The 17,233-nt window shown below is 38.1% G+C and overlaps 1 protein-coding gene across 2 annotated transcripts in view; it reads right to left on the minus strand.

The window, feature by feature from the left end:
* Nucleotides 1-3,291: 3,291 nt before the first annotated feature.
* Nucleotides 3,292-17,233, minus strand: part of BANP (BTG3 associated nuclear protein) — a 153,523-nt gene continuing 139,581 nt past the window's right edge. For both annotated transcript variants that reach the window (XM_076348951.1, XM_076348952.1), the window contains exons 12-13: nt 8,516-8,659; nt 3,292-4,070 (exon numbers count right to left, since the gene is read on the minus strand). In XM_076348951.1, the coding sequence (XP_076205066.1) occupies nt 3,999-4,070; nt 8,516-8,659 (216 nt within the window). In that variant the 3' untranslated portion in view covers nt 3,292-3,998. The remainder of the gene's footprint in view (nt 4,071-8,515; nt 8,660-17,233) is intronic.

The following is a 17,233-nucleotide window of genomic DNA, read 5'->3' on the forward strand; positions in this document are numbered from 1 at the left end:
TTATTCCCGGCTTCATTCAAGGAAATGAGGTTTGACTGTCGAGTACTCACCTAAATCAGCAGAGCTTATAGAATTGCTTTGGGATTGCAGTGAATGAAAGGAACATTCTTATTTCTGATAATGGGAAACAGTTTTTGTTGAATTATAGTTACGGCTCTAAATTTTCAGTACTTGGATAATTAGGAATTCAGAAGGAAAACTGATTGCCAACAGAAGTTTGTGCAGAGTGAGATTCTCCAGTGACTTTAGGGGGGTTTTTTAGATATTGGTTTCCTCACTGTATTTTCTAACGTGGAACCCCACAGCAGTTCTGTGAAGCGGATAATAAAGTACAGGGCCACCAGAGCATACCCGTACGCATGCCAAGATCTCTGTGACAGAGACAAGCACTAGAGCAACATTTTGGCCAAAATTCCTTGCTTTACAGGCAAACTGTCAATACTGAAATGCTTAAAAATGCAGCTAATGAACGCATTCCAGCTTGAGTCACAGAAGGGCACTCATTTTTATAGTTTTGTTTTGCAAGACAAAATATATAAAACTAACAAGGAATGAAAGAAAGAAAAAAAAACACAGAAAAGAAATAACCCATATCCTTCACTTTTTTCAGACCCATTTCTAGTTGTACAATCCATCAAACCATAATATTTTGATTAGTTTTTACATCAGGACCACAGAAGCCCTTAAGAATTCATGAGATGGATGCTCTTTCAGGTGGGATTCAGGATTAAATGGTCTGAAAGGTCATTATAATGGTACTGTACTGTCTGTGCAGCCATAACTACATGTCAAGAATTTTAGTACAACATCAAGATAAATGGTGAGGTCCTGGCTATAGTGAACTTAATATCGAAAATAACCAATGGGGCTAAGCAGGGTAACCGGAGGCTCTCCTCCCCCAAAGCCTGCATGCCTAAACATTATTACACAAAACAAAATCAAACCCATGAAAACAGTATTCTGCAGGTCCCAAGATGAATTACAAATAAAATATGCAGCTGATCCCAGTCTAACCTTACAAGAAATGTCCCCCTGAAGATTCTTGGTCATATGTTCTCTATCTCTGCCTCTTGGACAAGAGCAGCATAAGGAGAAAAAGAACAGTTAAAAATGAGGATGTTAGAAGGTTTGCTGAGGGGAGAAGAACCTTATTACTAAAAAGGCAGAAGCTGTGAATAACAAAAGGAGACATAATGAGAACTCATTTCTAGCTGACCTACTGAAATGGGCAAACAGTCCTCAAGGGCAGAACTACATCCACGGTGAAACAACACCAACCTACCTGAACAGAGAGCCAGGCAAAAACCCTCAGTACCCCTTCAAGATTTTCATTCCTTGAGTCACCTTATAATACTTTTAGGATTTCTTACTGTTAGGCTGATATGTTATTGCTATGATAATCTCTGTATGAACGCACTCTTCACACTTGCACAGAACCTCACAGACTCTTCACAGTCACAAGCATTTCCTAGAAGGGAATTCATTCCTGAATTACTCTTCTCGGGAATGACTTATTTGTACATGACACACCCTGTGATGTCTGGAAAAACATAAAGCATTCCTGAAGAGAAGACATTTCCTCCTTGGATAAGGACATAAATCCTCCAAGGACATAAAATCTACAGAAAGGGAACAGGGACAGGGATTACTCATAGAATACCTGGCTCAATGTTGAAGTATCTTTTAAGTATAAACATAGTGCAACACAGCTTAGACTAATGTAAACATTGACATAACACTGACAAAAATTCGCATCTTGAGGAACACGCAGTCTTAACATCTGAATGCACAGGAGGGTCTTAATAAGCTGCTCTCCTTACCTATTTATTTCAATTGATTTGTACACTCTCCATTCCACACTGGTGAAGTAGATTTCATTCTCTTGAAATCTAGTGAATGCTATTTCACCGTATGGTATGCCTTTACAGTCACTTTTAGCAGAAGAGACTTGAGCATGCAGCAGTCTAGTGGCTAAAGGAAACCTCTCCTGAACTCAATTTCATCTTGTACCTGAGCTGAAAAATGCAAACAGAACAGAATTCTTAATTGCACCATAAAACAAAGACAGATACCCTACAGTTTAAATGCACGTGTGTTCCCCTTGAAAGCAGAAGATACCCAGGACGCAGAAGGAAAGCTGGGTAAGAGTAAAACTTTCTGAAGAACACAAGAACGCTGCTGGGGCCAATATGAATATAACAAGAGTGGTATGCAGTAGCACACAGCAGCTTTGCCATCCCAGCTTTCTCACTGTCATTTCCAAGTGATAAATTATTATTAGACAGCCATGCTAAAATGTACAGGCCTTGCTTTATTTTTAGGCTTCTATTTGGATGCCAAGCTCTTCAAACATCACCCTGTCTGAGAAACACTGTTAAAAAAAGGAACTGAAGAGTAGCCAAATTCTTGGCCTGTTGCAAACACTGTATTCAATAAGTTGCGGTTCAGTTTGCATTGTACTTGTGCGTCAAGAAATATCCCAAAGAGAAGTAGGAATTTACATAAAGTGTAATACTTACCAGGGACAACGTTCCCAGAAATTGGGTGTGCTTAACCTCTCCTTTCATAATAATAAAATGTTATCCTGAATTCAACCACGTAGAATTTGTGGCTATGCCCCATTCATTAATACATCAAATGCATTATGAGCCATATATTGACAATAACCATATAGATAGTCAGCTGAAAAACAAATACAAAGCAACACCTCCCCCAGTTAACTCTGTATTTTTCTGAAACGTGCACCATTAAGATAATCACGTTATAGCAAACACGTATCCTTTCCGCTCAAGTTTAGCAAATACGAAAATGTAGCTTTCTTGAAACTGGTATCCAATTTCCCATAAGTTTCAGTGCAGAGAGGACTTCACCTTGCTGTTGCAGGTTGGATAACAAGACCGGTATCAGACTTCTGCAGCCCAGCTTTTTATGGATGAATCCCAGACTGAGGTATTGCCACAAATGGCTGGACAAAGGAGGTAGGAGGAACTAAAAGGGAGAGCGCTCGGAAGAATCGTTCACATTTTTAAAAAATGATTTCATAAATTCGTTGTATAAAATAGGCTTTGCAGACCCAAAAGCTTAACTATCACATTTTTCTCATACGGGACATTTAGATAATAACATGATCTAAGATTGGTATCTTCCTTATAGACTTAATCTTACTTCTCAGTTTGACAGCAGAGCTTGCCAGATAGTGTCTGTCTTCAAATACTGCAGAACCACACTCTTACAGCAGAGTCCAGTCAAACTGTATTCATTCCTAAGGCAGAGAGCAACTTAGAGCTGCACTATTCATAAATACACATTTATTTTTCATTAGAAATGCATAATTACAGCATTTAAAAGCATTTTCCCCTAGAAAAGTAGTTAAGCAACAGTACAAACAAAATTGTTAGTCTTCTGCAAATACAGTTTTCATTACACTGAACAGAAAACACCAGCAAAAGGCTAATACTTGCAATTATGGGATTTTTCTTTTTTTAAATATTTTCCGTTTTTGTTATAAACACCATAGCAAATAAAAAAAGCTGTTTAAACAGTGAAAAATATTTGAGCTCTTGATCTTCTATATGTGATAAAGCAAGTATTGCAAAGCAGCAATACACTTCCTAAGATACCTGCAGACATTCAAATGGCGAATTTCACAGAAGAAATGAACAGGATGAAACATTAATTTAGTCTCACGGTTTTGATTCATTAGATTTCTTTCTCTCTTTCTGAAAGAATTTTTTCTCTTTAAGTGTACCTAAGGGCAGGCCACATATTTTTTTCTGAAGGCCAGATTCTCAACTGATGCGGTGATGTAGCTCCGATTTAAGTAAATAGGTCTGATTTATTCCAGGTGAGGACAACCAGATCATGAGAACTCTGCTACTTGCAGGAGATGTTTGAGGTGTGACCATTAGTCTAATAGGCATTTCCATTCTCCTGTTGTTGCACTTAACTTCTGACTGCGGTTCACTGACATCTCGGTTGACACAGTTTTCGTAATTCTCTTATTGAATTTGGATTGCTCCGTGTTCTATCTGCATCTCCGGCTGGATTGCTGATTGAAGGGTATCAGTGCCCTGCAAAAGGAAACATGAAATCCAATAAATCAATGCAAAAGTGCTTTCCACTGGTGTAGCCAAGGGAATGCGAACAAATTATACTAATATCAAGTTCTTGTATATACCAGTGCAAAATCTGCATGGATATCAGCTCTATGACAAATGGGAATACACTTACAAAGGCACCAAAAATAACAGAGAGTCCACATGAAGACTAAGTAGACTAACGCCCTTCAGGCTGCAAAGAGAAGGCTAAAATAATGAAATCATGATAAGGATCTATAAAATCACGAGTGGCACGAAGAGAGCAAATATAAAACAACTACTCCCTCTCTCTTCCCAAAAAAGAACCAGCTCTAAAAAGAAACCAACTCAAACCCGTGTCTGGCACAACACATGCCGAAGCTGTGGAAGGACTTGTCCCAGCACGAGGTATGTACTGACAGCTCAGGGGTACAAGGCAGAGCTGCACAGTGTTATGGAAGGAAAGTCCACTACGGGTGATCATAGAAAAGACAGTAGGAAGTCCCAGAGCGACAGAACTGTTGTAGGTAAGGAGACTAAAACTACCTGTTTGCCCTGTGCTTGGAATTTCCCCAGCTAGTGCAGGATACGGTCTAAAACTGCTGACTTTACCCACTGCAGTCTTTCTCTATTTTGTGTAAAATGAGAATAGCGCTACTATAGTGAACTTTTTTCTCAAAGAAAATTCTTCCTACAGGCCTGATTCTACTCACTTTCCAAGCAAAAACAGTCCTCCGTGAAAGAATTTAAAGTAAACACAATTGACTTGAGTTTTCCAAGGAAGTCTCCTTAAAAATTAAATTACTGCCTACCAGTGGTCTGACAATGCTGTGAAAGGATAATCCCATAGCAAACTGTCTTTTTAGCCAAGTTAGTTGGAATAAGGAAACCCAGATTATGAAACAAACTCCATCTTTAGGGCTATAAGATGAATAGCATTTAAGAACAGCTGTATCGGCTTGGATAAAGTCCATCACACCCAATAAGCCTTCCCCTGATAGCAGCCAATATCACAAGCATAGATAAACTACAAGAAAAGGGCAAGAATTTAATGATATTTTCCTGCACACTCCCACAGATTCCACAGATCTGCCCTTGATGGATTTTCCCTCCATAAATTCATCTAATAGATGCTTTATGTAATGCCCTGGATACAGAATTATTTCTGTGGCAGTAATTCTGTTATGAAAAAGTCTTACTTGAAGTCCTGCTTTATGCTCTCAGCCTATTATCTGCAAGATGATCCACAAAGACACAAGGGTGGAAACTCAACTAGATTTCGCATCCTTTAGGTTTTACTATACAGTCACCCCTTATATATTCAATTGAAAATACTGGAGGTTCAAAGTTATAAAGCATCACTCCTAAATTAAGGTTGTTTTGTCAAATTCTCTTCACCTCTCTGCCTCGTTGCCAGTAATTGCACACAGCTACAAGATTTGTTCCTGTTCAACTTTATAGGTAATTTGGTGTTTACTTAAATTTCAATAAATTAGTGCCAAAGTGGTGAATAATTCTATCAGACTGCTAAATTTGGTAGCAAGTAGGGAAGTTTGATAGGTAAGTTTTCAAGTGACCATCAAAGTTTTCTTTCCCATTAGAGGAAAACTGTATTGAAGTAATATAATTATCAAATAATAGCGACAACAGCAATACTGAGTATTTATCCAACGTTCAGACCAGAAGTAGAAGACTGCCCAAAGGGATTACAAGCACGCTTTAGATTTGGAATTATGTTTTTTTCCAAATCTAACAAAATTTACCACCAGCACATGAATTTGAGCACAGAATTAATCCAAATATTCTTTGTCATCATCACATTCTGTACTTCTAAATTTTGCAAGCAGCTATAAGTAAGAATGCTATTGAGACATGAAAACAAGCCAGCTAAACCTAAATCCCCAAAATGCATGTTTTCAAACCACGTCTCCCTCTGTACATGCATTTGCAATTTTATGCCAGCAAAACACTGTTCATTTATTAATAGTTTGTGTTCACATACATGGCTTAGGGTTACTAAGAAACTATCAGAATCCTAGCTACTAATACTTCTGTCTACAGCTAATTTGCAAATACAAAATTGTGCATGAATACACTGAAAATCTTAAGTTGAAGTGTATACTGCTGTCTGCTTCAGCTGAAGCCAGACAAGGGATTCATTTCAAATAGCCTCACTCCTACCTTCAGCTTTGCATGTGCGATTGCTTCCAAAGGCATGGCTTTCAAGAAAAAAAGGTCAGAAAACTAGTGTCTTGTTTTCAGACATTAAATAAATTCGCAGTTGTGGTGTTTCAGACAAGGAATTTGTCTAGGGCATAGCATCCAACCCAGGTGGATAAACAACTCCACTTTTATACGCTTTGATTGATAAATAGATTCAAAATCACTGAGAACATCTCAGTACCTTGGCAAAGAACCATATGAAAAGAGATGAAAGTGTCACTACAGCCTCACTGACAGGGTTTTCCCTTCATATTAGACTTTTCCTTTCAGATAAGAGACCTAAGATGAGTAGGACTGTTCTGTAACTTTAGCCAAAAAAGCTATTGGGCTATCCATGTAACTCGGAGTAATGCAAATACCAAGTTGGGTCCTCCAATTCATTTACAGACCCTTAGTTTTTTGTTTGTGTAAACTGAGGAAATATTTATGGCAAACTTATTTTTAGTCTTGTCTGTTTTTCCTTTCATACTCTTCTTATTTCACATTCCTTTTCTGCTTCTCTTCAGCTTTGTATAAATCTCTGTGGTTAACCACAATATTAAAACCTAACACGGTGCAAAGTGTCCCTGAAGAGAAAAGTAACTCCTCTGGTGGCTGCCAGTCGTGTGGGAGACGGATGCCGACGTTTAAAACCGAACTCTGTAACCTGCTGCTCCTCAGAGGTGGTAGCTGAGAAAGGAGGACAGGCATGAGGAACAGACCCAGGAAAAAGTCCACGGGAGGTAAATTTGAGAATTTCCCAGGCCTGGAGTGAGAACAGCAGCACGAGAAACACCTCGCACTACCTGACGCCTATATGCTTTATTAATTGCATGGGACAAGCAGTACTTGAGGATTTATAAGAAATAAGGCACGATCCCTGTCGCAACACTCGTATTGTCCAGCGTCCTATTACAAGTGACTACGAATAAAATACTGAGAAGGTTAGTGCAGAGACAAATCCAGCAAAGAGGGGAAAACAACTATTAAGGGCTCATCTACACGGGAAGATCAGTGTACAGAAAACTAGAATGTAATCTTACAGCACAGCACACTCACGTGCCAGGCAGCCTGATCCTTCTTGGCAGGGAGCGTAATTTTTCTGAAAAGCACTTTGTAGCATCCAAGTGGGGAGCCAGCATGGACTGGGGCAACTAAGAGAGTGTAGAGCTCTGGCCTCCCTAACTGCACCAGCCAGCGCAGACGGCACTTCGGCAATACGCAACACAGCTCCATCTTTTGTTTGAGGCCCTCTTTGCCACTGGGGTAACTAACATGCTCTAACTTCATCTAGCGAACTGATCTGCAGATTGCCTTGTCCGTGGAAGAAGCACTAAGCACTTGAGTTTCGTGCACGCAAAGTCTGGACATGATTCCCTTGATTTCTTACGCAATTTTTAATTTTTTCCCCTCAAGAGACTCAATATCCAAATGTTTGTAGCCAGATCAGAATCCTCTACAAAACTGGGTATGTATTGGACAAAAATCTACTCTAATATTGGCTGCTAAGGATACCATCATATTTTGGCTAGCAAGCAACAGCTTATTTTTCACAACCACTTGGCATTCTCTGGAAAAGAAGCCCCCTAAGTGGGATTCCCAGAAGAATGTGTAACCATCTTCAGAAAAATTTCTGACAACTGTTTTAAGTCAGCATTCTTGTGTTGTCACCAGTCACAGCTTCAAGCTGATGAGAAATTTTTTCTAGACTCAGATACATGACTGTTCAAACTGATTTTAAAAAAAAAAAAAAAGATAATTCCTCCACCGTAACTGAGGGGATCAAGTGTTCACTTACAATTGCTAACATTGCAACTCCTGCGGGAAATCCAGGCTGTTGATCAAAATAACTGGAAAACTGCTGTCAGAAAGGGAATAACATTTTTAAGAGAAACCTCAGCCTGAAAAATACTTTTTGGATAGATTCCAAGCAAGTTTTTTGCCTTGTCCTTTAACATGGCTCTCAGCCTTCAAGGATGCAGAAAGACAATGATGACCAAAATAACTATTCTCTAGAGGCACTGAGTAAGAACATAGAAGCAGGGATAGTCAAAGACCATTTACACCTTTAACAAAATGATGTTTCTTATTATAGATTTTTTTTTTTCTTTACGGTTTGGAAACAGGATCATAAACTCATTGGGACTGCAGTATTTGTGGATAGGTAAATAGTTCATCTGACAGATGTTTCAATCAAGTTAAGTACACTCAAATGGCAAAAAAATATATATACATACTTGATTAGTTGCAGAGTGGTCTGTCACTGGTGTCAGCTGCACATATTGGACTTGGATATCACTCCCTTGGAGCGGGGATCCATCAACACCCCCTGACGCAGGCTCAGCAGAAGCAACAGCTATCAGCTGAGCACCCTGCAACACCTGCAGGGAAAGCAATGGAGAAAGCAGCTTGTAAACAACCACAACCAGAAATGCAATACGAACCATCTAACTTAAAACAGATGCAAAACCAAAGACCATTAAAAAGAAACACAAGAAAACTTGTCTGTCAGTAACACTTGCTTTAAATCATGTGGGTTTCCGAGAGGACATGGTACGCATATGGAAAGATTCCCATACTAGATGCTCGCCGCATTTTGCCTTACGAGATTCATAATTCTGATCATGATTACTGCAAAGACTAAGTGGGATGGACTGCGCAGGTTACACTAAGAGTGTGACAATGTCACTAGCACACAACGGTATCACTGAGTAATGCTTTTACTGTTACACACACAGATCCAAGATACTCCTCACAGCCAAAGGCATTCAACTTTTGACAATTTATTATAGTAATGTTTCTATTCCTATCGTATGTGAAGGTGAAGATTTAAGAATTACTGCTAATTAATGCTTACTCTAAACACATCTGCATTTTGACTGGTGAAGACTATAGGTCCCCTATAGGCTTCAAAAACCAAAGAACAGTTGATCCATCTAAAAGTGCTTGCTTAAAAACATTCTTATGATTGGACTAATTTTAATTTACTTCCTGAAACACAAATCAGAATAAAATACATGCATGTAAACAATGACAAGTCCCCAGTCTCATTTTTTAAATTCAGCTAAAATATACAAAATTCAGTGGTAATTTCTATATGCCGTGAATGATGTACTTTTAAACGATGGTATTTGAACTACAGCGAACAAAAGACATCTTTCAAACGAAGGAAAGAGAACAAAGAACAAAAATAACATTCTTAACAAAGGTTTTTCTTAACAAAGTATGATTTCTCAGCTGATCTGCGGGTGGGTGGCCATGAAGGAGTGGGTAGACCAGAATTTCTCTAGGGAGTGTGGGAGGCAAAAAGAGGTGACCTCCATAAATGACCTTCAGGGGTGTTGTCAGGATTTTATAGGGATCTTGGGTGTTCTGAGATACAGTCAGCATCAAACTGCAAAAGGATGCTACATTTTGTTTTTACAGGAGTAAGCAAAATTCTCTCGTCCTACGGTATTTGTTTTGGAACTATACGATACATACTGTCGGAACCACATCACAGTCTGTCCTATTGATTACCTGCAGGTCTTAAACGTATTTTTTCTCATTTATTTCTGAACTACAAACTTCAGAACAAATGTGAGCGACTGAACAAGCCCATCATTCTCACATACAAACTGTTTTACAATAAAGAAGCCCAAAACTTATAACGGTACCAGCTTCCCTGTTTTATTGTGTGTTCTCAACTGCACACCTTCCAAAGCACTTCTAAAGAACTCCCTTTTATAGCACACACTCCAGAGAAGACCAAATAACTCTCTTATATGTGATCTTATACCAAACCTATTAGATTCCTAGTGATCTACCTTTACCATCCTGTCTACAAAAAAACAACCCCAGCAATACTTGCATAAAATACTTCTTGCTGTCAAATTACACTTCCCTATTGGTTTCATGCAAATGGTTATATGCTTTTCCTATTGTGTCTTCCTGCTGGATAAACTATTCCTAATTAAGCTTTCATTCACAAAGAAATGGGAAGCATTTTTATAGGATGTAATGACGAAGCTGAGCTAGTTTTCACGGAGGTAAAATGGACAACATGCCAACATCAGCAGGGGCTGAAGAACCCAGGTATTTATGAATTTCCATTGACAAGGTCATAGACTGATTGCTGCTGCTCCATTCCCCCCCACTAGCCAGATTAAAACCAACTCAGTTAAGCTTAAATGTGCTCCAATCCCAATTCAAGACTATAACAGTGATAGCTACATACACTGCTTGGTTTCCAGTTGTAGAGTTTGAAAAACAGATTGATAAATTGGAGAGATAAGACATTAAACATTATTAAAAAAAAAAATCACAATTAGTATCGGTTTTCCTTCTTTGTCATGTCCTGTTTGTGCAGACCCCAAGGACTACAGGCGTCAGTATTCAATAATGGAAGGTGAGTGGCCAAGCAAGGCAGATTCATTTCCATTAGCGTTATTTCAAACTATTTGGGTTTTGCAAACGAGGTGATTGGCTCCAAACTGAATGTCACAGCACTGATATGTTTATTCTCTACTAATTGCCGCCTTTGTATTATTCCCTGTAGCTAGAAAACATGTTAGGATGCTTGGAAGCCAGGAAAAGGCTATTTTTCAAAACTAAGAACCATTTCGCTTCTTTAGGCTTCTCTTTATCCATCGTGCACAGTCTACTTAATACGTGTTTAAAATCACTTAAAAAAAAAAAAGATTCTGTCTGGACTTTGAAAACTAAAAGAAGAACAATCTAATGCTGAAAAAGACGACAATGTTTTCCACTTAATACATGCTAACATCAATAGCTGTCTTAGATTTCATTAAATACTGCCTAGCTTGTTATTGTGGCATAACTGGCTACATAATCCGTCACTGAACTAATGAGAATAAAAGCAAGAACAGGGAAAAGATCCCAGTCTTAAATTAAACCATCTGACTGAACCTTAAATGAAGGAATGAGCAACAAGCTCTTCTTAATATCTGCAGAGTTAGAGTTTATATACAGCACTCTGAACAAAATTATTGTTTTGCAGTTTCTATTTGAATTACTGTACAGCTTCGGAAATAAAGATACAAAGGGATGAGAGTAGAAGGGGAGAATTGCCATCTTTACCCATTTTTTTTTTTCTGGAAGGGAGCTGGAAATAAAGCTATTTCTGTAGCCTCACTGGCCTAGTACCTTGTGTTTAATCTGCTGAGCCAAAGAGGATCAACCCAATCTCAGGCTCAGCCTGGAACATTTGATCCCACTTTGTATGTCTGGACACCTCCGTCAAATGTGACACAATGATGACCTGCAGCTTACTAAAGATATCACTTAACTAATCACGCTGTATTCATAAGATAACACAATTTATCATGAATCTCAGGCATATCCAGATAGGAAAATCCAACTGAACTGACATTAAAAACAGCAATAAATTACATTTTCTCTAGGCATTACTGGAGATTATGATAAATTTATTATATTTGTCTTAGCTTAAAAATATGCTAAAAGTTTGTTATGCTGAAGAACTATCACTGATGTCACCCTTTCTACTTCTCACAAACAGCAGTACTGATAAATATTTTGTTCAGAAAAAGCCCAACTTGGGCAAATAGAGTGGCAAGTTTGGTCACGGTCCTTGGATTCTGCTTGAATTTGCAATTTTGCATTACGTATCACAGCATTCATGGAGGGGCTGGGTAGCAGAGCCTTTCGCAAATGGGACAGGTGTAAGTATAGGGCTTTTCTTTGGCTTCTCACTTGACTTCCAGACCAATACTTTAACTTTGTAATTCTTAGCTGCCCTTGACCTTAAAATAAAGGAATTGTACCAAAAAAATAAACAATCCGCCCTGAAAATGAACTTCTCTTCCCAATTCCACTGGGCTTCTCTATCATCCTGCCTTACTGGTCCAAAACAGGTAACAGAATATGGTTAAACTGAAAAATAATAAACTTCACTTCTAACAAAATTGATTAACGTGCTCTAAACACACACACAGAACAAGAAGCTTGAAGTCACCCTTCCCTTTTACTTCGGCACAAAAGCACAGAAGTATCTGACATGGAGCGTCGCTCAAGCTAACTCAGGCTAGTGAGAGTTCAAGCCAATGCTGAAAACGATCCTAAAAAAGACTGCCTTTAAAATTAACAAGCAGACCAAAAAATGTTTTTGTAAAATAACTGAGTGGAGTACTAAGAAAAAGTACGTTTGGTCATCTATTATTGCTTGCTGTCAGCGGTAAAAAGTTGTCTTCACAGCGACAAGATCTTTAGCTCTCACGGAGCTGGAGCCCGCTCTTTACATTGCACAATTATTTCCACTGCAAGCATAAGCAATTGCACAGCTGGAACAGAGCAGCTCGCTAAATTCTTCTGTTCTTTCAGCCTGCAGTTAGAACCACGGATACATGCTTTTCCCCAAATAGAAAACCTAGTGAAAAATGTTTATCAAGAAAAATCAGAATACTTTAGGAAATGCCTGTAAGATATTTGAGAATATCTTTGATATGTATGTATTTGAGAATGCTTTGAAGCTACCAATACTCTCAAGCCCATTATGTGCCCTGGCCCGATCTTTGCAATCCTTCATGTCCCAAACCTTGTTGCCTCAAAGATTACCACATTGCACGGTGAGCCTGGTGAAGACAACTTGCCTAAACTAAAAAGCAAGCGTGAAAGAGCCCCTTCCCTCACTATTTCCATCACCTTTCAGCAATGTTCCCTAACAACTTCAGACAGAAATACAAATGCATTTCTATTAGTTTTTATTTTAAGTGGTCCTAGAAATACTAGAAGGAATAGTATTTTGTTCAGATATTTAAAATGAAGTGTGAACTCTTGGCATTGTTAGTGAACACAGAACCACAGTCTCTTCGACCAAACATTTCTTTTCCTTAAAGCTCTGTAAGCTTTCAATGAGAGATACAAGAGCTGACAGGTTTGATAAAATGAGCTAAGGGACAGACAGCTCCCTCCTACCCACTCAAAGCATATTGTGCCCACACATATGTTATCTCCTCCTCCTCCCAGCAACATTAACACAAACCCACGCTTCCCAATCAGAATTGCAGCAGAAGCACAGACCCTTGCAGTGGTATCCCACTGACATGAATCGTTGCCTTTCTCTTTGTGGGTTTTTTTTTTTTCCCCCCTCCCCTCTCCACCTTTTTTCCTCTATCACCCTCTTCAAAATCTTGATGATTTGGGACATGCAAGCTATTGAGCCCAAACGTCCTGGATTTCTATTTTTCATCCCTTCTTCAGTGAGATGCTTGCCATATAAAACGTAGTAATGAAATTAGTAGTAATAATCAAAACCAGCTACTTTCTCTGCTCCCTTCCTTTCCATTTAAAGACCATTTTAGCCCATAACTAATAGTTCCCATTTAACATTCAACTGCCAGGGCAGGAAATAATTTTTTTTTAAAAAGATTAAAATGTAATAGGTATTCCTTCAGTTTCTTCCAAAATTGTTCAAGCATCATTTCCGACCACGGTTCAATTCATATCACGTCCTCTGCTGATCTTACTTATCACTGAATTATTCTTCTAGAAGCCCATAACTTAAAGCTTTTCTCTAGACCCCAACCTTCAAAAATAGGTAACTGTTTTGGGATAGCTGAAGTTTGTTTACCAGAAAAGCACATTCCTCAGTCTGCTCCTTGCAATATTGAGCCTTCTAAAACTCATTCTTGCTACTGTTGTGGTGAGCTTTTTTTATTAATCTAGGCAAGCACATATGTTTGCCTACCTATAAAAAGCTCAAAAACAAGACACATTGGGATTTTGGTGTCTTTTTTCCATCGTTTCTTCCCATTTCTACTGCAGGAATGCAATAAAAGATGACATTTCTTTTAAAAAAAATTGAGGTTTTGAATCACTGAAAGAGTGGTTGTTTATAGAAGGTTCACATCTGAAAATCCTGTAACGCTTACAGCCAGCAAGTAACCATTTCAGCAAATGTTGCACAAAAGAAATGAGTTGTGCGTAGGAAAAAGGAAAGATGTCGGTGACTTGCCCTAGCTAAAACATTGGTAAAAAGGATAGTTTGGGCCCAAAAGTGTAAGGATGATTATGGGTTTAGCCGATTCCTAGAAAACAAAAAATTAAGAAAACACCTGCCTATCATCCTCCTACATTGTCATTCATCATTGATGGCAAAACTACACGAATACATTCAAACAGCAAACACAGCTCCTTCAAATGATAAGAAGCTCTGCTGATAAACATGTTCACTTAAATAAGGTCGCTCCCTCTAGCTGATTCTTTTCAGTCTTAAAGTTTTCTTCATGGAGCCTTAAGACTAAAAACATCTGCTCTATTTAGTGCCAATCCGCTATTTATTTAGTGGATTTACAGGCTTACAGATGAGTTTACCTGGGGCAACTAGACTCTATATTTAGGTGCAGAACTTACAACTTTTTAGTATGAGAAATTATTGAGTTCCTGGAAAACATCAGAGACTTAGATTAATCAAGGTCTCCGTCACCTTGGCATTTACTAAGGAATCTGGAACAGAATGACAAAAGAATGCAGTTGTATGGAAAAAACCAAGTTTTTCTTCCATAAGATTATCTTTTGGAGTTCTTAATTTCGCTTCATGAAACAGAGCAAGACCCAACACTCGGAAACAACTCCAGTATGGAGGATACTAAAGTATAAAGGAGTATTGGGTAACATGATCTACTTTACACCCTGTCCTCATTAGGCCATTGGTTCAAGTTAACCAAGGCCAACTGTATTGAAAAGCTGATGGTGGCTGATGCAAAGTTATTTTGGTGATTTTACAGTCCAGTTCCAATGAAATTAGCTTTAAAGTATTAACGTGACAAAAAGGAGTAGCAGCAAAGGACAGGCTGACCTAACTGGTCTCGAAGAAGCAGTCATCTTCATGTTAAGATCAAGCAGTATTCATTGAAAACCGCGGTAACTCTTGCGTTACATTTATCTATCCCATAGGTATATAAAGTAAGAATGCCTATAGCCTGATGATAGGTTATCTTTGCAGAGAAATAAATTCACATTCAACCTGTAATTCTTCAGAACAAATATACAGCTGACAATATAGACGAAGGATCACTACATATTGCTGCATACTTTCTATGCTGTACTTAAAATTAAACAAGAAGTATTTTGATAGAATTACAAGACAGTTTTAAGGACTAAGTTTTATCTTCCAAACTTTTCAAAATATTAATAGCAATAAAAGACTGGAAGTTCCTCTTCCAAAGAGATAAGGAAGACAGATGGCCCACAGTGTTGCTGAGAGTATCTGCAGCTTTTCTCTCTCAGTAGTGATGAGAAGCAAACAGAGGTGCAAGCAAGCACATGGAAGATGTAACCCGTCCTTTAGATCATTTATTGGTAACCCTTTTTTAAGCAGAAGCCTCCAAATATGAGGCCTCTCTTCTTTTTAAGGTGCATTTTTATGGCTGCTGTATGTCTGACTTCAAACTACTAAGATCACACTTAAGTAAAGGAAAAAGCCAAAATACATACCACTCACATTTTTCCAAAATAATTACATATACTAATTTCTTATTTTTCAAGCTGAACTTGTTCTGATTATCATTTCATTATTACCAGCATCACTCCAAGAGAAAAAACCCTCTAGGCTGTAATGTGTACTCCAATAATGTGTTTCAGATCCAGCCACCAGAGAGTTTCCAGAAATTCACAGGTTTTTCTATTTTACCGTTACAAAGGGCTGATCATTGTCTAGTTTGTCTTACATGGCATAAATTAAAGACCCTTACACAAAGCAATTTCCATGAAAACCACAGCTGCTTTTTGAAGTGTAACATCTCTTTATTTTAAATACTTCAGTTGACAGACTAGCGTGGAGCATCTAACGTACTGCGCCGTCTTCTGTGTCTTCTCATTACTCCCTGCAGGAAAAGGTTTGGGAGGTGAAAGACTGTATTTTATCCTATCAGGCAGGCCACCAAACGTTCACTGGTATAAAAAAATAATTCTGGAATATTTGTTCTTAGAAAAATACATTACTTTGCATCTAGCTTTATTAAAAGGCAGGTTGAGTCAATCATATCTAGTAATCTAGGTCAGAGTGTAAAAATGACCTGTTACTTTCATTATGTAGCATTTAATTACACCGCCATTTACATACCACTAATTATTCATTTTCTTTCGTATCTTTGATTAAAACCCTGAATAGCATTAGTCAAAGATATTTGTGGGAAAACACTAGAAAATACAACTTGTAAGGCTTAAAATTACTTTTTTCAATATATCAACTAAATTATTTTTAATAAATTTAACACTGGCTTCAATCACTTGCTATAGAGCTACATTTTCAACTGAGCAGAACAACATGTTGGAACTATAAAGCAAATAAGTATACTGTCAATCAAGCTCATTTTTAATAAAATAATGCTGATTCACATTAAGTATGCTAACGTTTTAATTCTTTACTAATTACCTTCTAAACACTTCCTCTAAACTGGGCATATTTATTGAATTAAAAACACACTCCTCGTAATGTCTGTGTCCAGATGGGCCACATCAAAACATAAAAGCAACCGATGCCGAAGAAAAGATTCAGCTATTAAGTCCCCTTCCCACTTGAGCAAGATACCAGGTATGGACTGGGCTATGCAGAGAAGAAAAGAGAAAAAATAAGGGTGCTGAGAGACCCAATGGTAATGAAGCAGCTACCAAAGTCGGAGTCCCTCAATCATGTATCCTGCGGGTAGTTTCCATCACCCAAAATCAAATTGCTCCACTCATCTGCCCTCAAATATTGCAGTGCTGTATAACAAGGGTTTTGCAGAAAATTACACAGCAAGAGCTTTAGTAACGTTAAGGTAATATATTCCCGTTAACGTCCCAATACGTTTCTCTTCAAATAAAAGTATGTTTGATCTAAGGTAACTGGAAACAACATAAAAAGGATCCACTGCTCTTAAAGATTAGGGTATCATTCTGAAGTTAATGATCTAGTTCATAAAGCTTTACTTAAAGTCCTTTCCTTACTCCAACAA

This window comes from Aptenodytes patagonicus, chromosome 11, assembly GCF_965638725.1.
Source record: "Aptenodytes patagonicus chromosome 11, bAptPat1.pri.cur, whole genome shotgun sequence".
NCBI classification, from domain to species: domain Eukaryota; kingdom Metazoa; phylum Chordata; class Aves; order Sphenisciformes; family Spheniscidae; genus Aptenodytes; species Aptenodytes patagonicus.